Source organism: Sander lucioperca, chromosome 19, assembly GCF_008315115.2.
Source record: "Sander lucioperca isolate FBNREF2018 chromosome 19, SLUC_FBN_1.2, whole genome shotgun sequence".
Lineage (NCBI taxonomy): Eukaryota > Metazoa > Chordata > Actinopteri > Perciformes > Percidae > Sander > Sander lucioperca.
Window position 1 is genome coordinate 25,633,968 of NC_050191.1, and position 27,150 is coordinate 25,661,117.

Genomic DNA, 27,150 nt, shown 5'->3' on the forward strand with positions numbered 1-27,150 from the left:
AATTGTGCTTAAACACGATACACAAAATTAAAACATGAATCCAATGTGTACTGAATAAACTCCCATATTGATACATGAATAATAGTGAATCTTGCTAAACATATGTTACTTAGAAAGAAGTGAATATATGTGTGGGCCCTATAAAATATTGGGTGGTTACGTTTGTCTGATTTCTTGATTATAATTGATTATATGACAGACATTACAAGACAAAACAATATCTAATCAAATATTTAAGAGTGTACTTTTTCTTACCACACAATATAATGTCTTCTATCTAGATGCTGATACATATATTTACATACATTTTTGCTCCATCAGCTTCTGTCTCCATCGGACCAGCGCATTTATGTGTTTTGACATCAGAATGCTGGGCAAATCTTTTGTTACAAACACTGCAGCTGAATCTTTTCTCTCCTATGTGGACTGCCATGTGTGACCGTAAACTTCCTCTCCGTGTAAAAGATTTCTTACAGACTGAGCAGCTGAAAGGTTTTTCTCCTGTGTGAGTCATGTGTTTCTTCAGGGTTCCACGATCAGTGAAAGCTTTACCACACTCAGAGCAGCTAAAAGGCTTCTCTCCTGTGTGGATTCTCATGTGTAACCGTAAATTTCTAGACATTAAAAACGTTTTCTTACAAACTAATCAGCTGAAAGGTTTTTCACCTGTGTGAGTTCTAATGTGTTTCACTGCATGAAAAGTGGAATTTTCGTCCCCGTAAGTGCCCGAAAATCTCCCTAATTTTCGGCAATTAACGACAATTTACAGCCTGGGAATGTCACGTTCGTCTGGCTCTAATTTGCATATGAATAGCAGCGAAACCTCTCCTGGCCAGAGAATGCCTGGCCTGGCTTGAATTTCCTCACTCAGTATTGGATGAAACCACTACTTTTAAATGAGAAAAATCACTCGTGATTGGTTGGCAGATCTGTCACTATTGGTCACCCTGGGTCAAAATATATATATATATTTATATTCATATGATATGCTATTATGTTGTATATTCATGTCATTGTTCTAGTCCTATGGACTGCACTATTATTACCATCAAGGACATGAATGAATTTATTGAGGAAAGGAAAATTTGCTAGGAACGTGCCGTTTATTCAAAGAAAGAGCTTTATTAGCACAAAGGCAAACACACAACTATGTACAAAGCGTAGGAGATCTGCCCACACAACAAATGGGAAGCTCACGAGAAGCCCAAAATCCTACAGCACCGTGAAGTGTCCGTTTGCCGCCTCGGAGCTGTAGGTAACTGGTGGCATTCTGTCTGAATTCGGTCCAATTTGCAGACGTCTGTGGTGAGTTGCCCTGTACTTCGGAATCGCCTCTAATCTCGACTGTAGCGTGGCACAGAGCTTGGTGAGCTCCTGGCTGCGAAAGGACGGAGGTCGCACAATCCATCCAGACACCCCGTCAACGATGCCGTCTTCCTCATCAGACATCAGGTCTACGGTGGCGCACTTCCAAAGGTCCACCTCATCCTCAGCTAGCACACTCTGTCTCGCTTCCAGCAGCTGTAAAAACAATCAATAAAGACAATCCGTACTGCGCAATGCACTGCGTATGGACACAACCCATCTATTAATGCACCTGAATAATAGTCACACTGACCGAAAACGGATCTAATCTAATAAGTCTTACCCTCTTTCTTCTCGATCGACTCCGAGCTGAACTCTTCACAGCTTCCACCTGCGATGCAAGATCTGGTTGTTTGAACCTGAAGCTCCTGCGTACTGTCTCGTAATATGTCTTACAGGCAGCTGGAAAACAATTAAATGAGAGAAAAAAACTTAAGTCACAGTAAAATTAAACAAGGAAGGAGAAAACAGTTACTTACACACAAAGGCGTCATTATCAGCATCATGTAAATCTGGACTTGCAGACATAACGCCAACCAAATAGGAGGTCACGGCCTCGTTATGAGGCGAGCTTAGTCTGTGAAAACAAAAATGTACGGTTAAGATCGGTATCTATTAACATATCTATTTCCTTATACAGCAGAATGAAAGCATATTCTTTAAATCTTACCCTTGCGCCGGGTCGTAGCGCCTACAATTTGTCTCTGAGTTGTGAAGACGGCGTACTGCTTCCTGTAAATTGCAAGACCAAAAAAACACACTTTTATAAAAAAGAAAAGAAAGAAAAAGCTTTGCTTTTAGGCTACTTTTAGCTTAGCTAGCAGTCACCGAACATATTCTTACCGCAATCTTAGGATTGTGCACCCGTCTTCTCTTCTTAGAGTTAGTCTCTTCCACACAGTTTTTCGACTCCAAAGTATCCAACCTATCCTCTATGGACAGCAACCTGGAGTTTACTGCGGTGAACTGCTCATTCACATCGGCAGCAAGCAGAGTAAGCTGACGAGACAGCCCGCTGATAGCATTCAGCAGTTTCTTCTCGCTGGTCTGCGGACTGGCTGAAAGGGGGCCGCCCAGCCATTGTAGATCACGAAACAGCAAAAACACAAGAAATGGAGGAAAAGGTCTGAGTACAGGAATAAAAACATGTCTGTTTATATGCTCGTCTTGCAAGTACTGCTGTATGAGTCATGCCCATGACCTCGCACGTGATTGGACGAGGGCTAGAAGGCTCGTCAGGCTCCTCCAATCACATGCGAGGTCATTGTTATATGGAATAACTCGCGAGATCTACAGTGCCCCTTACTGACGAAAATCCCACTTCTCATGCAGTGTTTCTTGAGGTTTCCACTATCAGAGAAAGCTTTCCCACACTCAGAGCAGCTGAATGTTTTCTTACATCTTGAATCATGTTTCAGAGAGTTTGAAGCTGACTGAGGTTCTCTGGTCTCCTTCCAATCAGCACTGTCATCAGTCTCATGTTCAGAAGAGTCTCCAGTCTGGTCTTCAGTCTCTGGTTGTAATGGTGGATGTGAGTTCCTGGGTGGTTCTGGTCCTCCACAGTCCTCTCTATCAGCTTCTGTTTTCATGTGTTGAGTGTGTCTTTGATGAAGCTGTGAGGACTGAGCTTTCTCTTCATCATCTTCACTCTTCACATGGACAAGAGTGAATGGGAACTTGGTGATATCAGCCTCCTCCAGCCCTTGAAGCTGCTCTCTCTCCTGACTGCTCCACAGTTCCTCTTTAATGTGTGGGGGGGGCTCTGGCTCCTCCTGGTCCACACTGGAGCTACCCTCCTGCTGCTCAGGGGGAACCTCTTCTTTAACCACCAACAGCTGCTCAACATCTGCAGGAAACACATACAGAGAAATGTTGTGGAACTGTATCTTATCACCTGCATTGTGATTTTTATAAAGACTTACTGGTTGTTCAGTCAGTTACTTAGGTTACATCTACATTACTAGTCTTCCTTTTCAGGCCTGGAAAACTGTTGGAAAGGCTGTTGGCTGACATATTAGGGCCTTCTTGTGGTGAAATAATGCAACTGTGCTGTTGAGCACAAAGTGGCGCAGTCGGTAATTAAGAGGCATAACAAGAGACACGTCAGAATAACAGAGTGTGAAGTGGACTTTACTGCATTCAAATGGTTTAAGTTGTGCGTGTCTCTGATGAACTGTGAGTAAAACCAATCATTTCTGTCTGATCTGGACATTTGAGTCTTTCACTGTGTTTTGGTGAGACTTTGTTGATGCAGAGCTAATCTAATCACCATATGGCTTCCTCATGCTAATTCTAGTTTAGCTGTACCTTTCTAGTTATAGTAAGACTGTAGTATTTGGACAATGTTGACATTATGCTATGTAAATGACATGGATGTCTGTTTTTATTGCAACTTAATGGGGCAATCAGTGTCATTGCTTTCCCCAAGCAGTACATCCCTATATGTAACCATCACTTATGCAGTCCTAAGTGAATACCTATTAAATAATTGATCCTTCGAGCCAGAAGTGAAGTTTTCCCTGGATCTCAGGATGAAGCCTAGTTTCACATACAGTGGGGCCTTACCAGAATCAACTAGGCCTGTCACGATAACAAATTTTGCTGGACGATAAATTGTCGAAAAATGATTGCGATAAACGATAATATTGTCGTTCTGAGACCATTTTCATCTAATATAATGATAATGGCGTAATAATGCAGGTACACTTTTTCAAAGATCAATATACTTTTATTTCTAAACAATATTTAACACTAACTCTCCTTCAGTATGTCGTGTTGTACAGTTGTGGAATTGCCGTTTGTGACACGTATGTTCTCCCAGGCAAGTCGTACTGGCTGTCAAATGTTTGCAGCATCCCTCGAGTGTTTGTGCGATAGACTACACACTCTGTACTACATTTAACAATTATTTATTAAACACTAAATATAAAATTTAAATAATAATATATCATTAATAAATTATATATCTATGTGGCTATCTGCCACATGGCGAGTAAATGTTTGTACCAAAATAGTTCTGTTTTTCAGTCTTCATTTTGGCGAAGGAGCAGCAACTTTCTTCTGCTCCTCTGCAGGTCGGAGCTTCGCAGGGGAGGGTCGAGACACACACACACACACAGGCGCAACTCTGACACACTTTCCGCACTCCGTGTCCGCGGACAGCTGTAGGCTTTTACCGTTAATGTTCTGTGCATTGTCGGACACATGCAGCCACTTTCCTGAAACTGCTTGCCAGACTGACAAGTCCACAGCGGCGTGGATGTCCGAGCCTGTCTCCACCTGCAGGTTGTCAACTGTGTGGTTTGGAATGAAAGGGAGAAAACGGGACACCGAGTAACACGGCAGATATCGCTCATACATTTTTTTTGACGGCGCCTTAACTACTGCTGCGGGAAACCCCGCTCCAACAACTAGCGTTTTCTGTCTCTCTCTCTCCGCCAGGAGTCCCGCCTAAACAAAGACCATGCGACTGACAAGAGGGTTCACTCCTTGTTACGCTAAGGAACCGAGAGTGGTCCTCCAGAGAGAGAGAGAGAGAGAAGGAAAACAAACAAGCATGCAAATAGAAATGATCGCGGCCGGAAAAATTACCGAGCTCATTTTTTTTTAGCGTGTGATTAATTGATTTATTGACTATCGTGACAGGCCTAGAATCAACACGTCCAAAGCGGCAGTAACAACATCCTCCCTAGCTTAGCCACTATGAAATTAGTTTTTTCGGCCACAGGCAAGTTATTACAACTCATAGTTATCTGCACACAGCACAATATGTGACAAATCTATAAGAGGACCACCTAACTAGGCAGTGGTGGCCTAGAGGTTAGAGGAGCGAGCTTGGGACCGGGAGGTCGACGGTTCAATCCCACACCACGTGGTTCAATCCCCAGACCGGCGGGACCGGAGACTATTGCTTATCTCAGCCTGCAGAGCCCACACCCACAGGTATTAACTCTTCCTTTCACACAGCATGTGCAGCTTAGGGCCAGCAGCCATCAGAACACGGCTGGGAGGGACACTTCAATTACTGTCTCAATAATGTCTCTTTACATCCCTCAGTCCCTTGTCAGTTGAGTTGCAAAAAAAAAGTTGGGAAGGTTTGCAGTAGGGCTGCAACAACTAATCGATAAAATTTGATTATTAAAAAAGTTGGCAACGAATTTCATTATCGATTCATTGTGTCGCGCGACACGCCACTCAGTCGCAGAGATAAAAGCAATTGAGTTGAGAGCCGTGCGGAGCAGCGCGGAGTGAAAGAAAAGAAAAAAGAGCAGAGCGGGGGTAGAGGAAATACGGAGAGAGACCGGAGAGACCCTTAACGTTGTTCTGAAACACACGGCGGAGGCAGAGAAATCAGTCTGACCTAAGTCATCCAAGGTGTGGGAGCATTTCACACTAAATAAATCAAAAACGTGTTAATTGCAAGATAAGCAAAAGCAACACGGCATGGCACGGGCGCACCACGGTGATGATTCAGCACCTAAAACGTTAACATGTTGGAGTCCTTGATGAGGAGGAAGGGAGTTCAACAGCAGGGTAAAGTCACTACACAATCCTACTTTTGTTCCGTTTTGAAGTGAGGAACGTAACGTCCCTCTTCTATGGAGGAAATATTTATTCATAATTCAAATTGAAAGTCCAAAGAGAAAATGAAGCGAGATCAAATTAAAAATATTATTATTTTTTAAAATTTTCCATTGATCAAATTAAAAATATTATTTTTTTTTTAAATTTTCCATTTGGCTTTTCCATTTGGATTTAATATTTGGCTTTTCAATTTAAATTTAACATTGGCTTTTAATTTGGATTTAATATTTGGCTTTTGAATTTCAATTTAACATTGGCTTTTAATTTGGATTTAATATTTGGCTTTTGAATTTCAATTTAACATTGGATTTTCATTTGGATTTAATATTTGGCTTTTGAATTTACATTTAACATTGGCTTTTCATTTGGACTTGACACATGTCAATGTAAATGAGGAGGCGTGGCCCAAAGGCTGGTGGGAGGGTCTGAAACAAAAGGGGTGCAGAGGCACCTATTGACCAGCAGGGGGCGCTGACTGCTGGGGAGCTCACTGTTGAGGAGCATCTGTCTGCAGCTTGGCCACCAGGCTGGCTTATCCTCTTATTTCACATGATAGAAACTGATGATGTAGGCTAAACACAAACCACATTTCATGCAACAACAGTGAAGTTTTCATGTAGTTACTATAATTGGGCCCGTGTTAGTGAGGACTAGATTAGGACTGTAGGCTATTTAAAGCTGATTCTGGTTTCCAACTTCGCCCCAGGTGTGTCTGTTTAAAACACGGACGGAGACAACTTCTCTCTTTTGATGTTTTATTTAATTAAGCAACAGTACAAACATGGGTGTGGGTAGCTCTGCTACGTGTGTTTGTGTGTAGTCAGATCTCGAGGACACACACACACACACACACACACACACACACACACACACACACCCGGGTAGTCATCGTCCGAACTGCGACCTCTCCTTTGACGGCCTTTTGTACAGCCCGTGTACTTTTTCGTTCATTTGATTTCCGATTTTGAAAAGATATCCAATTTGAAAAATGGGTCATTTTAAACCTTGTTAATATTGATGACAATGCGTTCAAACGGAAAACGTGTGTGAAATAGCAGATGGCGACAGAAAGGCCATGTTTCATCAGGCGTGCATCCTACCTGAAGACAAACCCCTCCTGAGGTTTCTTTGGCGCAATATGAAAACAGATGAGCCCCCTGAAATCTATGAGTGGCAGATACTTCCCTTTGGGACTACTTGCTGTCCATGTTGTGCCCCGTTTGCCCTTCACCACCGTGTTTTCCTGCACAGTGAACCTAGAGAAGACGTAAGATTCTCAATCAAACTGTGCTTCTACGTGGACATCTGCTTACAGAGTGTTCCCTCAGTTGAAAAGGCCCAGCAGTTGGTCAACAAGCTACAGCAGCTTCTTGCATCAAGAGGATTTGAGGTCCGTCCATGGGCTAGCAACAGGACAGAAGTCATTAGCCATCTACTACCAGCCAAATGCTCAGAAAATGCTTTGGCTGTCACATGACAAAGCAAAGACACATGAGTCAACACTGGGATGGAGCTGGCACTGCGAAACAGATACCCATGGCTTTAATTCAAGATTAACTTTATTTTCCTGTCGTGGGAAATTTGTCTTGGGCAGTTAATCGATGCTGTAGCCATAGTAAAAACAAACTCAGACGGCATGTACAAACGACAGATACTGTACAATACCATACAACAGACCGTACGATAGTCCTGATGGTGTATAAAACCCAACATGGTGTAATGCAATGCATTAGTTAAACATTACTCAAAATAAATAAATAAAGTAAATTAAAAAAGAGAGATCACAAGTACAACAATTACAAATCTCCATCGTCATTCAGGCCTGTTCTGCCTTTCACTTGCAGCTATTTGGGAGCTTAATAGACACTGGGATAAATGAGTTTTTGAAACGGTTAAGTCTGCAGCGAGGAACTCTAAACCTCCTACTGGATCGGATGGCAGCAGATCATATTCTGCGTACAGAACGTGAGACGTGTCGCTAACAATTCTATTTGCTTGTCGCAAAGAAGCCTGTTCATAAATACTTTGCATGGATAAGTGCTCTTTAACACCAAAATGCTTTAAGCTTTAAGGGGGTTGCTGTTCAGACAGACCTGCCCCCACTGCTAAAAGAAAATCCTAAAGGAAACACCGAAACACCACGCCAGACTCGGCTCTCCTGCTAGACACATATTCCATCCAGATCAGATCAGATCACGTAACTGCGGTGTGTTTAAAACCACTGCTGTAAAAGGGGAATCTACTGTATACATAGAGTATGCTGCAGCTGTCACTGGCTATATTAGCACAAGAACATTATACCTACAAGACACACCTATTCCAATGACACACCCTGGATTAACTGTGAAGTGCGGTCCATGCTACATGCACGCTCCACTGCATTTGTCTCAGGCAGTGCTGAAGACTACAAAAACAAAAAAATATGTGAGAATGCTATTTGTTGACTACAGTTCGGCATTTAACACAGTCATACTATACAGGCTCTCCCAAAAGCTCCTCACCCTGGGACTGACACCCTCCCTCTGTAACTGGGTGCTGAACTTTCTTACAAACAGACCTCAGTCAGTCAGAGTTGGACAACAGACATCTGACATCAGAACTGTGAGCACTAGTGTGCCGAGTCCGCTGCTGCACACCCTCTTCACCTATGACTGTGTAGCCTCCCAGACTGACACCAGCATTTTAAAGTTTGCGGATGACATTAATCATTGGGCTGATCACTGGTGGTGAGGAGACTGCATACAGAAGGCAGGTAGCAAAACTGGTGTCAGAAAAATAATCTCTCCTTAAATGCATAAAAGACCAGGAAGATGATGATCGATACTAGGAGATGGAGGAAGGTGCAGCACACACCACTATACATTGGGGGGACAGAGGTAGAGAGAGTGAAAACCTTTAAATTCCTCGGAACACGCATCAGCAAGGATCTCACCTGGTCGCACAACAGCCACCAGCTCCTTAAGAAAGCCCAACAGAGACTGAGGAAATTCAGCATGTCAACGAAAATCCTCAGCAACTTCTACAGATGTACCGTGGACAGTGTCATCACCAGCTCCATCACAGCGTGGTATGGAGACAGCACTGCTCGGGGCAGGAAGGCTCTCCAACGTGTTATAAAAACGGCACAACTCATCTGTGGAGCAGCCTTCACATCACTTCAGGATATGTACAGTACATCACCAGGGTCATCAGGAGGACCCACATCATTAAAAACAACACACACCCACAACACAGTCTCTTCACTCTCCTGCCCTCAGGAAGGCGCTACAGGAGTATGAAAGCACGAACAACAAGACAACAACCAGCTTCTATCCGCAGGCCATCAGACTCCTGAACACTGCAATATCCCCCCACACACACTACACCCCCCGTCCTAAACTCCTGAACACTGCAATATCCCCCCACACACACTCCATCCTCCCTTCCTAAACACTGCAATATCCCCCCACACACACTGCATCCTCCCCTCCTAAACTCTTGAACACTGCAATATCCCCCCACACACACTGCATCCTCCCCTCCTAAACTCTTGAACACTGCAATATCCCCCCACACACACTCCATCCTCCCTTCCTAAACACTGCAATATCCCCCCACACACACACTCCATCCTCCCCTCCTGAACACTGCAATATCCCCCCACACACACACACTCCATCCTCCCTTCCTAAACACTGCAATATCCCCCCACACACACTGCATCCTCCCCTCCTAAACTCCTGAACACTGCAATATCCCCCCACACACACACACTCCATCCTCCCCTCCTAAACACTGAAATATCCTCCCACACACACTGCATCCTCCCCTCCTAAACTCCTGGACTCACACCACATACAGAGCTGTCTAGGCACAGTGCACTTTATCCATATTCTTAGCTCCATTTTGTATCTCTTTTTCAAACTATTTATTACTTTTTCATTGTTTGGTTTTAACTTAATTTCATTCGTTGTGTAAGGAAGACTAGCAAAGCAAACTTTTCGTTGCATGGTGTAAGTTGTCTTTACAGTGCATTTGACAATAAACCTCTTGAATCATGCTAGTTTAGCTGTTCCTCTCTAGTTCTAGTAAGACTTATATTTGGACAATGTTGACATTCTCCTATGTAAATGGCATGGATGTCTATTTTTATTGCAACTTAATGGAGAAAGCAGTGTATTTTCTTTCCAAATAATGATAAATTGACTAGGGAGCACGGGGCACAAAGTAACGCGGGGTTAAATGTAACACAGGTTTTTTAGATGGTTACACAGGGTAGAACGGGATGTGCTTCAGGGCATGTAATGACATTGCCATTAGACGTGTTCCCGCCATCTTGGAATACTGTTGACTCCCACTGTCTCCGAGAGAGAGAAGAAATTGTGTTTTAGCATCATGTAAGTATTTTTTTTTGGTCAGAAGTATTTTTCGATTTCTAAAGAGTTTGTGAAAGTCAGTGTATCTAATTTTATATTGCCTTGATTACCGTCCTCTTGGCTAAAACATCGTACCATTTTAAAAGACGTGACCATCGCTTAGCAAGTGCTAGCCAGACCTACAAAAGGAGCCATTTTTAACTCAGTTTTATTTGTATTATTGTTTCAAACCAATATTTTGAAAGTATTGAAGTACAGCGTGAACAACTATGTATTGCATTTTTTTGTCCACAGAATGAGAAATCGCAGGAGAAGCACAGCTAGGGGGGTTTCTAGGGAGGTGCTCTGTCTGGCAGCCAGCGAGGTTGAGAGAGGAAGTTCAGTTAGGGGTGCAGCGGGTTCCTATGGCATCTGCCATGTCACCCTACAACGATTTGTTAGCAACAACAAAAAAAAAGGATGCAGGAGCTGCATGGTGGCAACCCACCATTGCCAACCATGGGTTATTCAAGCCACAGGAAGGTTTTTTCAACAGAGGATGAGGAGAAGTTGAGAGACTACTTAATTAAAGCGTCAGGAATGTGCTACAGGCTGAGCCCAAGAGAGGTAGGCCTAATGCTCTGACCTTAAATTCAGGTTCATATTATTTCCCAGTTATAAAAAGTTAGTTTAAATGATTTAAATAAATAGTTATATAAATAAATAAATAAATAAATAGTCATATTCATAAGACCGTTTGTGTGAAACAAATGTAATGGGGTTTTTTATTTATTATTTTCATGTTTCTCAGGTCAGGAAACTTGCATTCCAATGTGCAGTTCAGTTCAACTGCAAGTTCCCAGAATCGTGGCAAAAGTCACAAATGGCAGGCAGGGACTGGTTTACCAGTTTCCTAAAAAGGAATAGGTCTCTTTCAATCCGGAAACCCCAGGCCACCAGTGTAGCAAGGGCCATCAGTTTTAACATTCACACAGTGGGGCATTTCTTTCAGAACTTACAGACTGTATATGAGCCCCATTCTTTCTCAGGAAGAGAGGTTTGGAATATGGATGAAACAGGAGTAACTACAGTCCAAGCACCGGAGAGGATCATCGGCCCGAAAGGACAGTGGCAGATAGGGGCATTGACATCAGGGGAGAGGGGTAAGCTGGTGACTGTTGCTGTAGCCATAAATGCCTTGGGAAATTCAATCCCACCCTTTTTTGTTTTTCCCCGTAAGAGGTTTCATGCACACTTCATCCACGGGGGACCACCTGCTTCGGTTGGCGTAGCAAACGGCTCAGGGTGGATGCAGACAGGAGTTTGTGGAGTACCTTCGTCACTTTGCGAACCATGCAAAACCATCCCTTGAGTCCAAAGTGCTACTGTTATTGGACAATCACGCCTCCCATATATCCGTACCCGCCCTGCAGTTTTGCAAAGAACAGGGTATAGTCCTGCTTACCTTTCCTCCACACTGCACACTAGGGCTGAACGATTTTTGAAAATAATCTAATTGCGATTTTTTTTCCCCAAATATTGCGATTGCAATTCGATTATTATTTTTTTTTTTATTATTTAAATTTTTATTGAATTCTTAATAGCAGAGTATATAAGTACAGGGTTGGTCATACATTTCAGAATCTTGGCATAAGCATATGACATGTCACAGAGGAAAAATAAAGTAAATATAAGGGGGAAATCCTGTCTACAGGAGGACGAAGACGCTATGCTGTATTTGGTCTCTGCTTTCTTAGGTTGAGTTTTCATTAGTCCTTGTGTAGGTCCAAAAAAGATCCCAAGAGGTCGTCCCATCCTCCTTGTTAGCCGACAGTTTGTGAAGCATAGACTCAGAAGATGCTGTCTCCACCATTGCATTAGTCCAGTCTTTCAGATTAGGAGATACAGTAGTTTTCCAGTGTCTTAAAATAACTCTAGAAGCTGTGACCAAGCCCACCATAATGACAGAGAAAGTTATTTTGGATATATTCGGTATTTGTGATCTGTCCCCTAGTAAACATATGGCAGGAGTCAGGGGAATCACTGTACCTGACCAGTTACTCAGGAAGTCCACAACTTTGACCCAAAATTGACTCACTAATGCACATTCCCATACACAGTGAAGAAAAGTTCCTACCTTTGTTTTACACTTCCAACACATATTATCATTCATCAATTTCATTCAATGTAATCTCACAGGGGTATGATAATATCTATGCATGATCTTATACTGTGTGAACTTCCCTCTTGCTTCCCTTACATACTTTCCACAGTCTGCTAGTACACCCAACCATTTCTCCTGTGTAAAGCTTATTCTCAGGTCTCTCTGCCATAACAATTTCACATTAGAGGACTCACCACTTACTGAATAATTTGTTAGCCTATAAAATTGTGAGGCCGTGCAATGATCCTGTGGCGCATTCAGATATTCCAAAATATAACTTTCTGAACAATTACCAATTCAGGATTTTACACAGTCCCTCATTTGCAAGTATTTCCAAAAATGTTGTTTGCCTTCAAGTTTAAATTGATGCGAGAATTCCTCATAAGAAATGATATTAATAAGATAAGCTTTGTCTTCTGTATTATTCAACAAAGACAAACAATAAATCATTTTATAGTATGAACAAACAATTACACACTAGACAGTAAAGTAAAAATATAGTGTATATATATATATATATATATATATATATATATATATATATATATATATATATATATATATATATATATATATATACATACATATACACACACACACATACACACACACGTGTATTTTTTTTTACAGTGCACAGAGAGGAGCTGCCTCCAGCCCCTCCCCCTCGTGAAGTTGCGTGCCGTGTGCATGACACCGACGGAACGTTGCACTTGTTCAGAGAGGCTATCGTTGCGTTAGCATGTTGCTGGTGTTCTTGCCGTGGGATTAACTGTACTAATAAAACTGTTGCAACACCGCGGCCACGCTGCTGTGAAAGCTCCCCGAACGTCATTTATCAGAGTCTGGTTGTTACCCCTCTCAGTTGCAGCTCCTCCACTCCATATCTTTATAACGGAGCTAACTGCTAACCGGAGCTAACCGCTAATCAGAGCTAATCGTTGCCAACTGAGCCTTCAATTCTGCGTGCCTGTATCCTTTTTTCATTTATTCATTTTATTAAAATGGCTGTAAAAGTTTTAAACTACAACTCAGAGTTGTTTGAATGACAGAAATCAGCTCAAGGTACAGCGTAGCATTAGCGTGCTAAGTTATGCAAAAACACAGCATCCAACAATACCAAAAGAAGCCGCAGTGGGGGTAAAAAAACAGATGACCGCAAGTATCTCTATCTCTAACGACGATTGTGTTGTCTGTGGAGAACATTTCGCCGCCTCTGCCCCAGGGGAAAAATGGGTAAAGTGTGTGTTCTGTGATGGGTGGTCCCATGAGCTATGTACGGAGGGGAATGAGTACTATGTGTGTCACTTGTGTGATGAGGAATAATCACACATATGACTGAGTTCTTAAATGTTTTAAAAAGATGAGTAGCCTACACAGTTTTTTTTAAAAATGGTTAAATGTTTTAAAGAAATTAGTACACACTGGTCTACTGGAAACCATTTTTAATGAAAGAATGTATAAGGTTTTAAATATTTTAAAGAAACTGGTACACATTGGCCTCCTAGAAACCTTATTAATGAAAGAATGAGTTTAATGTTATAAAGAAATATCTTTAACTTTGTTATCTTCAGAATGAGTGTATGTAGACAGCAACCATTTTAATTAAAAGTTTATACATGGAGCCTATATGCTACATAAAGGTTTAAATGTCTTGCTGAATTAAAAAATAAAGAAAAAATATATTTACACATTTTAACATGTTTGTTAAAGTTCTTTTTTTTTTTTACAAATCAGAGTGCAAATTAACAAATATATTCACACACAAGGGCAATGTGTTTTAATAGATCCATAAATTAAACTATTATATAGAGGGTTTTTACAACGCGTCATCAGACCCGAAGTCGCCATATTGGAGGTATCACAACAAAGCACAGGCACTGAAGTAGATCCCGAACGCCATCAAGGAAAATGGTTAATTATTGTTTTAGGTTGTACCAATAGGTCAGACCGAGAAAAACATTTGGAATATTATCGACTTCCAAAATCTACGGATGTAGATCTACGAGGGAACAATCTGTCTTGTTCGGTCTTTGAAATGAAAAAAAAAAACTATTGAGAGTCACTTGGCTACACCTTGAGCATCACAATGATATCATACAGTTAAAGTTACGTTGATTAAAGACGTTATTGCGTTACTTACTTTGGCCTTAACAGTTGTTAATGATGTTGGTACTGCGTCTCCCTCACCCATCCACACACCATCTGGTTATAAGCCTCCAAACTTGTGTAGGATTTAAGGTCTTCCACTGTGTATGGGCTCGGCGAGAAAACCAGGTAGTTGACTATATCGGGATATGCAACTGAAGGAAGAATCACCGGGTCGCCATGGATCCAAGAAAAGGGAGCCGACTTGTAGGGATCTGCACCGCCAGTAAACCGTAATTTCTCGAAATATCGCGTCTTTTCTTGTGGTCCAAGTCCTTCCTTATATGCCTTTGCATCTTGGACGCGTTTTGATGAGCTTTTCTGTTGTTTAGACATGGCTACATTCACTTAAAGTATCCAAAGCGCACGATACTCCATTACTCCATTCAGTTGTTTACACTGAGTGCCTCCAATATGGCCGCGCATCCAGGTTACCGCCCAGAACGTGACGTCGGTGAAAACCCTTTATTATGCAGAGTTTAGTAAGGAAGTGTTTAATAGAGTTTTATTAGGTGTATATCACAATGCTATTGAATTATTTGTATTAAATCCAACTTTTTAACAAGTGTTACAACTAACCCTCTATCTGTTACAACTAACCCCGCATATGGGGCAGGTTGTAACATTTCACCTATCGCCACTCTCGGTGGAACTGTTCAAGAACGGTAGGTCCTACAAAACAAACTTTCGGTGCACATTTGTAGCAGAGATATGTATGTTGCTTGTATAAAAATATGAGCAGTAAAACTCGAATGGTTTTAGAAATATTTAGCCAAAACCAAAAAGTGTTACTTTGTGCCCCGCGCTTAAGTATATGGTTACTTGAATTCTCATTATGTTTTTTGTATCTTGTATTTGTTCTTGTTATAGACCCACAAACACTCACATTTCCTTCAACTAGACACCTTTAAGCCTCAGTGAATAGCAAATAACCATACAGCCTGAGCATCCTGTGTGTTCTTACCAACACCCCAATGTGTACATTACTACTATGTAACCATCACCTTTACAGACCTATGAGATTAACCATTCAGTAAGAACCTTTGTTTATCTAGAAAACAGCCCAGAAATCACCATCACCATCCCACCAGACTCCATGTAAATAATCAGTACTTTTAGCGTGTACAGAGCCAGCATATTTCCACATGTAAATGTGTGAATTAAGGGTTTGTTTCAACCAAACCAGAGTGGTGATTGTTGGAACAGTGGAAAGATGAACCAAGAGGGCTTTTGATAGCTTTGTTTTGTTTCTGTCCACTTTGAATGAAGTGTGTTTTACGATAATAAAAGTACTGATTATTTACATGGAGTCTGGTGGTTTTGGCGACGGCATTTTAAAGAGCATAGATTCAAATAGAGCTTATGAACAAATGCTTATTTACATACGTCCTATCGTCATGTCGTTGCTGACAGAACAGATCACAAAAAGGAGAGAAAGATCAACTGAAGGTTTAATGAACAAACCTGCTCTGTGTAACCGAAGCTGAGGGTTGAAAACAGAGTCCAGTAGTTCCCGTTGTCGCTTGTTCTCCTCTTTTGAACGACAAAGTTCCTCCTCGTACTCTACTATCGTTCTTTCAAACAGCCCAAATATCTCTTCAGCAGCCGCAGTTAGTCGCTGCTTCACCAACGCTCTCAGCATCTGGACGTTACTCATTTTCACTCTTTCTTAACACAACAAAGAGACTCTTCTAACACACCTTTCTGCTACACGCCATCTTGTTCAAAGTGTGAAGTCAGCCGCAGTGAAGACTACAGCTTCCGGGACGGATTTGTTGCTGAGCTTCAAAATAAAAGTCCGGAAGTGTTTTAGGCTAAAATGAAAAAAAAACACAGGAAGATATGATTAAAATACTCACAGATTGAAGAAAGACAAATAGTTAAATGCATTTTCAGAGCTCTGAGAAAACAAAGAATCAAATTAATGATGATGGTAGTTTGTTTCCCTTTTTCTTTTAAAGTGTCAAACAGAAGACAGAAGGTTTAATCTTGGGAGTGTAAATGTAAGATGTCAACTGTTTTTGTTGTTTGTCTAAAGGTGAAGTTAATGTTTATGTTTATATTAGACCGATTATCATCATATAAAATCAGACCACTTTAAAAAAAAATATATATATATACTGACCAAAGAACCAAAAGCAAAAAGAAAGAACAAATTGGTGGTGGCGCAGTGGATATGACACGCCTTTGGTGTGGGAGATCTGGGTTCAATTCCCATTGTGATACATCAACCAATGTGTCCCTGAGCAAGAGTTGCATATGTCAGTGTGGCCTCTGACATATATAGCAATTGTAAGTCGCTTTGGATAAAAGCGTCAGCTAAATGGCATGACATGTAATGTAATAATAATATCTATCTATCCATCTATCTATCTATCCATCTATCTATCTATCCATCTATCTCACAAATATACAAAACACAAATTCTCTCTCAAGTTATTCATTTTTTCATTTGATTTGCGTCACGTGTACAAAAACACAAAGAAGTAGTCGTTGGCAGTTCAAAACTCAGGCTCGCTTCAACATTATTAAATGTGTAGAAAACAAATCATAGTAAAAATGAGAATCTCTGAAATAGTACATAAGTTGAAATACAATATACATAACATTAAATTAAATATATTAGTGGTAGTGATAAGTGACTTCCGTGAATACACAAACAAAAATGGAGGAGGTTTTCGTTCCAGGTTTGGTGCTTCGCACCCCGGGGCTGAGTCAGCTAATAGAACTAGCTAATGCTGGCTAACCACAGCTGATATTACAGTTTTTCTCAGTCCCTTTGGTACATTTCTCAGATCAGAATTGAAATTCTCAAAACTACCTGTTCAATCTTCACATCATTGTGTCAATTGTGCACATAAAAAAAGCAGTTTCTCATTTCTTTGAACAAGTTGCAAATGCTTTGGTACATCCATGTAAATGATTATGTACAATTATCTGCTGTTTCCTACATTATCAATTGCTTATGTCATGTTGATCAAAATGTATTATAATGGGTCTGTATTGAAAAGTCTCACCCCCCACAACATTTAGGCATTAGTTAATAGCATAAGTCTTTACATGCAAAATGGCTGAACAAGTTGTTATAATCAATTCAAGCATATGTCTATACATTTCCATTAGACTTTTTTTTCTAAATCTGTCCTGAATTGGTAAATTGCTCCCAGGTGAATCTTGACTTTCTCTAACAAAGGTGCATCTCATGAACCATCAACTGGCAAGTATGTGTGTATATATATATATATATATATATATAGCCGGATCACAACACAATGTTACAATGTCTGACAGTGGAAGGACAAGGAATTGGATGGGGTCAACAGCCAGAGAGAAGGGAAACTGTACTGTAATTCATACAGCACTGCATGTACAGTTTTCCCTAAGGAGATATCCTATGTTGTCTTTTCCATTCTGTATCGCAATGACATGGTCTGTCAACAAATTACAGTACAAACAGTAAAAGCGTAAATGTGAATCTTGTCCAGTCTCTTGCACTCAAACTCCCACATACACTAAGGTGTAACCTACAACTTACAATGATTGTCATCAAAACTTTAGCCATAGTTTACATCAGAACATCCCTCCAGAGTACACTGTTATACTGACAACATGACTAAGCAATTTGACTGTCTTATCCGTACACAATGACACAAGGACTTGTCATTCTGACGGCACTGACATGCTCATTGACACAGATACTTACTTTTGAGAGATGAACTAAGGATTTTGAGCAAGAGACTGGCTTTTGCAGGTAATCCATGGGGTTTTGCTATTTGTACGAATTGTTTTGAGAAATGCACTTACTGTTTTGCAAATGTCAAGGATGATTCGAGAAATGTACCAAAGCGACTGAGAAAAACTGTAATCAATAAAATCCAGAAAAATTGATCTTTTAGTATTTGAATTTTCACCATGGACGTAGAAGTAAAAAAGTGCTTTAAAACAAACTTTTGGGGGCTCAGTTCTTAATGTAAACATGAACCTGTTGCAATATAAAACATATCTGAGGGTTGCTTCTTGCTTGTATAATTTACAGCAGAAGTTCTCTGAAAATCTATTTTATATACAAGCTAAACTGGTATTGGAACTGAAATTTCCCTAACCTGATTGTAATCAAATCTGGACCTTGTGAATTGAAATTGAATCGATTAAGAACATCATTGGCACCCCACACGTGCATTAACAGCTGTGAGCTGGTCAATTCTCCAGAGACTGGTTTTAGAACGTAAGAGACGTCTCCTGTTTCAACAGCCAATAGACCTTTCACACAATAACCGGAAATACGTAATTGTTGTGGAAGCGGACTTCCTGTCAAGCATCAACACATCAGGAGAAAATGGATCAGAGAGTCTACACAACTTCGCTAACGGATTTACCAAATATTACATTTGCCAATGTTACAAGACTCGTGGAGGAAAACTCCGTCACGAAAAAGAAAAAAATAGCATAAAAAATTGAATTTGTTACATATACATGTTTTAGTAAATTGATAACTTACTTAAAGAAGTAGATCAAAATGAAAATGAAAATAAAAGTGTCTTAACTTAAATATATATCGATTATGAATAAACACTTTTACCTTTTCTTAATAGAAAATGATTGAGTTAGTGCTACTTGTCATTCTACTGAGCATCTTTCAAAAGCCGAGTTCAGTACTGAACTTGCCCGGACATGTTTTGCTGCTTGACCACGTCTTCTACAAGACAAAGGAAGAGCGGGCAAAATGGGAGTTTGCCATGTCTTGGTGAGTATCTCTTTGTTTCATTTGCAACATGTACTATCTGTATCAGCATAATTTGTTTTCACACACTAAAATTTAAGTTGTAGCTTGTCCTAAGCTAATTCACTGACTGTTGAGTTAGCATACTTTTAGCTAGCTAGTGTCTTACGAGCACCATGCTTCAGAGCAGTCTTTTGTATCTTTTGTTTGTAGTGGTAGCTTAACGATGTTAATTGGCACTGAACTGCCATTAATGTTTGCATTCTGAAAGAGCGTGAGACAAAAGCCCATTTCTGTGCAGTTTTTCCAAGCAGATTTCTTAGTTTTAAAATGAATTGGATTTGTAAAATTTGCAAATTTGAAACACCAAGAAGGACTGATTATTAAACATTAACATTATAGACTTAGACATGGCCAACAGATTTAATATGTATAAGGTTTTTTTTAAATGATCAATTCATTTTTCGTTTTTAATTAAAAACAATACAGATTGGTAATGTGTACAGTCCAAGTCTTATGAACCTCATTCTTAGGTATTTTTTCCTGGTGATGTAATTATTAAAAACCCAGATTCATAGGAGCAGTTTAGCATATTGTAGAACTGTAGGGTGGTGATGGGAATGGTTCAGGTGGAGTGAGGATTTGGGGAACAGAGTCTCGGTCAGAAGACGTCAGATGATATTGAGTGATGAATGAATGAAGCAGGGAGAAGGCAGGGTTTGATGCAACACCAGTGTTTTTATTTTATCATTCAGGTTGAGTTGAATTTGGTTAATTGCATTGTCTGTGTGCAGAAAGAGATAACAAAGACATCAGAATCAGAAAGGGCTTTATTGCCAAGTACGTTGCACATACGAGGAATTTGTCATGGTGTTGTTGGAGCATGTCACACATACAAATATAAGAAGGATAAAAAGATATAAACAATATAAGTATAAACATATACACACAGTACGTATTAATAACGATAAAATAAATTTAAATAAATAGTAAAATAAGTTAAACAGTAGTGAAAAGGGACGCTACAGCAGAGTAGGTACAGTGGCATGAGGAGCCAGAGGTGGGGTGTGGAGAGAGTCAGGATGGATTCCGGGCCTTGTTTAGAAGGCTAGTGGCGGAGGGGAAAAAACTGTTTATGTGGCGTGAGGTTTTGGTCCTAATGGACCTCATCCTCCTGCCAGAGGGGAGTGGCTCAAAGAGCTTGTGTCCGGGGTGGGAGGGGTCAGCCACAATCTTTCCAGCACGCTTCAGAGTCCTGGTGGCGTATAGGTCCTGGAGCGGCGGCAGATTGCAGCCAATCACCTTCTCAGCTGACCGAATGACACGCTGCAGCCTGCCCTTGTCCTTGGCAGTGGCAGCAGCGTACCAGATGGTGATGGAGGATGTGAGGATGGACTCAATGATGGCTGTGTAAAAGTGCACCATCATTGTCTTTGGCAGGTTGAATTTCTTCAGCTGCCGCAGGAAGTACATCCTCTGTTGTGCTTTCTTGACGAGGGAGCTGATGTTCAGGAAGCGGAAAGACTCCACAGTGTCAATTGTGGAGCCACAGAGGGTGATGGGGGCAGGTGGGGCTGGGTTCTTTCTGAAGTCCACAACCATCTCCACTGTCTTTAGAGCGTTGAGCTCTAGATTGTTTTGCTTGCACCAGGTCACCAGGTGGTCAGCCTCCCACCTGTAGGCGGACTCGTCTCCATCAGAGATGAGTCCGATGAGGGAGGTGTCGTCCGCAAACTTCAGAAGCTTGACGGACTGGTGACTGGAGGTGCAGCTGTTGGTGTACAGGGAGAAGAGCAGAGGAGAAAGAACGCAGCCCTGGGGGGATCCGGTGCTGATGGTCTGTGAGTCGGAGACGTGTTTCCCCAGCTTCACATGCTGCTTCCTGTCAGACAGGAAGTCAGTGATCCACCTGCAGGTGGAGTCAGGCACACCAAGCTGGGAGAGTTTCTGCTGAAGCAGAGCCGGGATGATGGTATTGAAGGCAGAGCTGAAGTCCACAAACAGGATCCTGGCGTAGGTTCCTGCGGAGTCCAGGTGCCGGAGGATGTAGTGGAGGGCCAGGTTGACTGCATCGTCTACAGACCTATTGGCTCTGTAGGCAAACTGCAGGGGGTCCAGGAGGGGGTCGGTGAGGTCTTTGAGGTGTGAAAGCACAAGGCGCTCAAAGGACTTCATAACCACAGAGGTCAGGGCGACGGGTCTGAAGTCATTAAGTCCTGTGGTCCTTGGCTTCTTGGGGACAGGGATTATGGTTGAGGTCTTGAAGCAGGCTGGCACGTGACATGTCTCCAGTGAGGTGTTAAAAATGTCTGTGAACACTGGAGACAGCTGATCAGCGCAGTGCTTCAAGCTGGATGGGGAGACAGCATCCGGTCCAGCAGCTTTCCTGGGATTCTGTCTCCTGAACAGTCTGTTGACGTCCCTCTCGTGAATGGAGAGAGTCGTCACTGAGGTGGGAGGGGGGGTGGAGGTGGAGGGGACCTTTAAGGAGGGCATTGGTGGGGGGGGCCCAGGACCCTGCTGAGGTGGGCGAGGTGGAGGTGATGCACAGTGGCTGTAGCTGTAGGGAGGTGTCGTGGGGGATGGTGTCAGGACTGTCCTTTTGTCTTTCAAATCGACAGTAGAACTCGTTCAGGTCATTGGCTAGGTGTCGGTCATTGAAGGAGTGGGGGGTTTTAGGCTTGAAGTTGGTGATCTGCCTAAGTCCTTTCCAGACAGTCGCAGAGTCATTAGCTGAGAACTGGCGTTGGAGCTTCTCAGAGTACCGATGTTTAGCCTCCTTCACTGCCTTGCTAAATTTGTACTTTGACTCTTTAAATCTGTCTTTGTCCCCACTCCTGAACGCCTCTTCCTTAGCCAGCCTTAACCTTCTGAGTTTGGCTGTGAACCAGGGTTTGTCATTGTTGTAACTCACCCTGGTGCTTGATGGAACACAGCAGTCCTCACAGAAGCTGATGTATGACGTCACAGCCTCTGTGTACTCATCCAGACTGTGGGTAGCAGTCCTGAACACATCCCAGTCAGTACAATCCAAACACGACTGGAGATCCTCCACAGCTACACTGGTCCACTTCCTTGATGTCCTCGCTACAGGTTTGCAGAGCTTTAGTTTCTGCCTGTAGGCGGGGATCAGGTGGACCATGACGTGGTCAGAGTGCCCCAGTGCAGCACGGGGGACGGCGTGATAAGCATCCCTGACTGTGGTGTAACAGTGATCCAGAATGTTCTCCTCTCTGGTCGGGCATTTAATATGTTGACTATATTTAGGGAGTTCATGAGTGAGGTTCCCTTTATTAAAGTCACCAAGGACAATAACTAGGGAGTCCGGGTTGGTCCGCTCCACACACAGTATCTGGTCGGCAAGCATGCGCTGCGCGTCCTGCACGTTGGCCTGCGGTGAGATGTAAACACCGACCAGAATGAATGAATGGAACTCACGGGGTGAATAAAAAGGCTTACAGTTTATGGTGAAATACTCCAGGTCAGGAGAACAATACTGCTGGATCACTGTCACGTCGTTGCACCAACCGCTGTTGATGTAGAAACAGATTCCTCCACCTTTAGTTTTGCCGGAGAGAGCCGTGTCTCTGTCCGCTCTGAAAAGCTGGAAGCCTGCCAGCTGCAGCGCAGAGTCCGGTATTAATCCACAGAGCCACGTCTCCGTGAAGCACAAAACAGCAGATGAAGAAAAGTCCCTGTTTCCCCTCAACAGCAGTTGTAATTCCTCCACTTTGTTGGGCAGAGAGCGGACGTTAGAGAGGAATATTCCAGGTAACGGTGTGCGTGATCCTCGCTGGCGGAGACGCACCAGCCCGTTTCCCTCTCCTCCGGCGTTTCTCTGCGTGAGCAAAGGTGAGCGCACCTTTGACCAGAATGTCCAAAATTTCCAGTGAAGGGAGAAGAAAAGTGGGAAATAAGTCTGATGGTGTTGTTGCCCTGAAGTTCACAAGCTCTTCACTTGTGAATGAGATACGGGTACCATCGCAAGAAACAGAATTAAAACACAAAACAAAACAAAACAGAGCGCTCCAACACACCGTGTCGCCATTCTGCGGCGCCATCTTGGTTGTCAACACAATTAGTGAAAAGTGGTCAATTAACACATACTTCAAACAAACAAATGCACAGACTTTAAGATAATAATACAACAAACAATCTATCCACATTGTCTATGGCACATGTCTGGCAAACTGACAGTAACTTATGGCATAAAACAAATCAAAATGATAAATTGACTCACGTTAATCCATGAAGACGCACACATGATGCATTGGAGTGCAAAGAACGAGCCAAAGGGTTCCCAATCAATTTATAGGCAACAGGTGAGGTGGGCGTGGTCAGGTGTCAGGTGGCAAAAGTTTCCTTGAAAGAGCGAAATGGAGTGGAAAGGAAATGGAATGGCAGGAGTCTTTTCATAGCCGCCCCGGAATTGGGATCAATTCCTCCTGGGAAAAAGATTCATTCTTCTGCCAGCTCAGGAAGCACCATCAAACGTGACACTGGTCTAGTCTAAATCCGACTGCCAACTTTGACAGCATCCCGCCGTTCCATCGCCTGGAAGCATTTACTCAGCTCTCTGTCCCCAGCACGAAAGTTTGTTCCTGGGTCCCACTGACGGATTTCGAATCCCCCTTGGGACAGTGTGGCACGAAGTTTGTCCAGCAGGGCTTTGGCTGTGGCTGATGTGTTGAAGCTTTTCAGGCAGTTATCAACATAGAAAGCTCTGAGCACAGAGTTCAACACTTCATGGTCACTCTCTGGGTGCTCCTTCCCATGGCGCTGCATGGTGTAAATGGTGCAACAAGGACTACAAGTTGTGCCAAAAGGTAACACTTGCCACTCGAAGGTCTTTGGATGAGTTGCCTGAGCCATAGCTCACCAGAGAAACCTGAGTAATGGCCGGTCAGCAGGTGTAGGATTTTAACGCTAAAATGTGACCTATTGACCGGTCTGGCCCTAAAAAGGCCAGACTTAATCTGACTCCAATTCTTTGGTCACTATTTGTGTTCGTTTACTGGTAGATCAGAGAAATAAAACTCAGGAATCAAATCAAGACCAAGATTCGTCCAGTTAAAGTTAATAACAAGTTTAGTGAAAGATATTGCAGAATACAAGTACATGTACATGGATCTGATACACAAAGGTAGAGTCTCTATCTCCTAACGAACCAACAGAGTTTCCCCTGGCATCAGATGCTGCTAAGTTAAGATACTGTCTATTTATCCATTTCCCATCCCTGGTGGTGCCCTCATCAGTTTGGATCCAGTCCAGATCTTCTGGCTCCAGCCGGCTCCTGACTAATTTGTAACACTGTATAAAAAACATGACCTTGACTTCCGATTCTCAGCTCAGAAGAAGCAAGCCGCTATTGTTGGATTTTGAACACCTGTGTTTTAATCTCCAGCAAACTTTAAGGAGTTTTCATGAGAGCCAGGTCATTTCCATACAGTGTCACAAATCCCGCGCTTGCATAGTGCTGACCATTCTTTGCCTCGTTCCCTCCCCCGATCAGAGAGGATCTTTCTCACCCTCCCTTTATAATGTCTAATCACTGTAAAACTAGATGGCCTCTCATAACCCAGGGAAACAGAGGCACTGAGGTCAGCACCATGAACTCTAAAACATTTTCTTAACACTTTCACAAAATATATTCTAACACAGGGAGTAGGTGAACTTGGTGGAACATAGATTTTATGTCACCACTGATGGCCACACTATGCTCACGGAAACTGAGGAGCACACCAAGAAGAGAGGGACCGAGAGTTGGACCAGGAAGAAGGCTACGATTCAAGTTGAGACCATGCAGTTGAAAAGAGCAGTTGAACACCAGTCGATGTTTTCCACTGGCTTGTTTGATAACATGATGTGGAACTAGCCAGGATTCTGACTTTAAAGTTTCTGTTTTGTCCAGACAAAAGTATTATAGGTAGGACTCCCAAAATTTGACAACTAGTTGCTATAATGAAGACATGTTTGTATGTAAAAAAATCTTGAGCATAAAATTGACCTTTGACCCTTGTTTGGCAGTTACTGTACTCTGCCTTTGTATCATGTGCCAAAAATAAGGAGTCGTGCAAAGGCAAAAGGCAGTAACTGACATATAATCAATATTTGCTTGCTGTTCACCATACTTGCATCCATTATAAGAACGCCTAACCAAGGTCTAGTCATGGTATTAGTTTTAAATTATATAGAAGACCTTTGGTTGTTCCTATTTAGTGCTATAATGATCAGGATAGTGCGGCAACACTAACACAGTTAAACATTATGACATTTAAGTTACTTTGCAGTACAGTATGTACATAATGAATAAATACAAGACACATTTTCTCAATAAAGATAATTTAATTATAATTGAATACAAAGGTATATTTATTTAAATGCTAGATATAGAGTAATAATTAATTAAACATTAGACCAAGACAGAGACATGGGCGTAAATCTCATCTAACTGTTGGGGGAAACAATAAACGTAACATTTATCAAGCAATTTTCAAAGGGGACACAAACAATGCAGCAAACAATTATACAGTTGTAGAGGATATGTGTTGTGGAACTCCAGTAAGTAGGCTGACATGGCTTTTTTATCCACTTCAAACATCGGATTAAGTGATCAGTTATACGTATGATGCCGAACGGCGAACTGAAACCCCAAGCAAAAAAGCTAGCCAACTAGCCAGCCGGCTCATTTTCTGTTACCAGTGAACGCATGTTGGTTGGAATTAGCAAGTTAGCTAACTAAAATTCCAACAAGCTATTAAACAAGCTACCAAACAAGCTAGGTAACGCTATATTCATTAACATAGAGCAAGGCCGCCCAATTTGGGGCCCGCGGGCCAAGTTTGCTCTCTTTGTTTTCGTATGAAACGTACATTTTGTGCAGTTAAAAAGTACATAATCTGAGTTTAACAGCAATGTAATGCACAGTGCTGGTAAACTACCCATTTAAATTACATATGTACATTTTATCTATGGAGAATGGCAAGAATTACGGTATTCTTCAACATCGACATTTATTTATACATTTTGGCCCTTCATATGAAAGAATTTGGGCAACTCTGACATAGAGGATTCATGGAAAAATAATAGTTTTTTGTAAAGACAAAGGTTTTTGTCTTTAGGTTTTTAAGATACGTTTGTATTGTTTTACATATATTACATTATTTACAATTACACAGCATGTTTTTTAATCATTTTTTAAGGGGGGGGACAACCCGCAGATGGGGTGGGTCCTAACCCCCCGTGATTTCCACCTACTGTTCATTCCTCATCCTCCATGTTCACAAGCAGCGAGACCCAGAAGGCCATTCTGCTGGAAGGCATAAGAGGACACAGGTTTTTAACAATTTCAATTTTCTTGCCCTCTTCAATCCCCGGTCATGTGACCTGAGGAGAGAGGGTAGATTCATGCTGAACTTCTTCTGGAGAAAGTCCAATTCAATGAAGCTTTCATCTGTGTGGGCGAGTTTGTAAAACAAACTCCTCGACCCACGTCGCAGCTGAATTTCAGCCACTTCGCTCAACCTGTGGGCCGTCTTGACCTTCGTGGTGGAATGGCCATCCCTCCAATTCAGTACATTGGCATTTTTCATGTGTAATGCTTCCACTTTTCCGGAGTTGGAAGTGGACACTACACTAAAGAAGTCCTCGTAGTCATAGACAGCACCACCAGGCCTCCTCTTCATCTCCAGCTCTACGCCATGGTGAAAACTGTCGGCACTCATGAAGGTGTGTCCCTTTTCAAAGTACTTCAATGTGATATCCTCCCTTTCCGAGGTGTCAGCATTGATGGTGCAGACTAATGTACTCAACAGACACCAGTTCTTGTTCTGGGATGC

The 27,150-nt window shown here is 42.0% G+C and overlaps 1 protein-coding gene and 1 long non-coding RNA gene across 2 annotated transcripts; one reads left to right on the forward strand and one right to left on the reverse strand.

The window, feature by feature from the left end:
- Positions 1 to 1,084: 1,084 nt before the first annotated feature.
- On the reverse strand, positions 1,085 to 16,336 carry LOC116040300. The gene is made up of 7 exons (XM_035995778.1): positions 16,057 to 16,336; positions 2,765 to 3,211; positions 2,209 to 2,423; positions 2,036 to 2,097; positions 1,845 to 1,942; positions 1,649 to 1,767; positions 1,085 to 1,521 (listed from the first exon to the last, which is right to left on the reverse strand). Exons 1-7 carry the CDS (start codon positions 16,247 to 16,249, stop codon positions 1,213 to 1,215), a joined length of 1,443 nt encoding a protein of 480 aa, XP_035851671.1. The 5' UTR covers positions 16,250 to 16,336; the 3' UTR covers positions 1,085 to 1,212.
- Positions 16,337 to 17,063: 727 nt separating this feature from the next.
- Positions 17,064 to 26,301, forward strand: LOC116040310. Its single transcript, XR_004102638.1, has 3 exons — positions 17,064 to 17,145; positions 25,851 to 25,859; positions 26,290 to 26,301. It is a non-coding gene; the product is annotated as an uncharacterized LOC116040310 (long non-coding RNA).
- Positions 26,302 to 27,150: the final 849 nt, after the last annotated feature.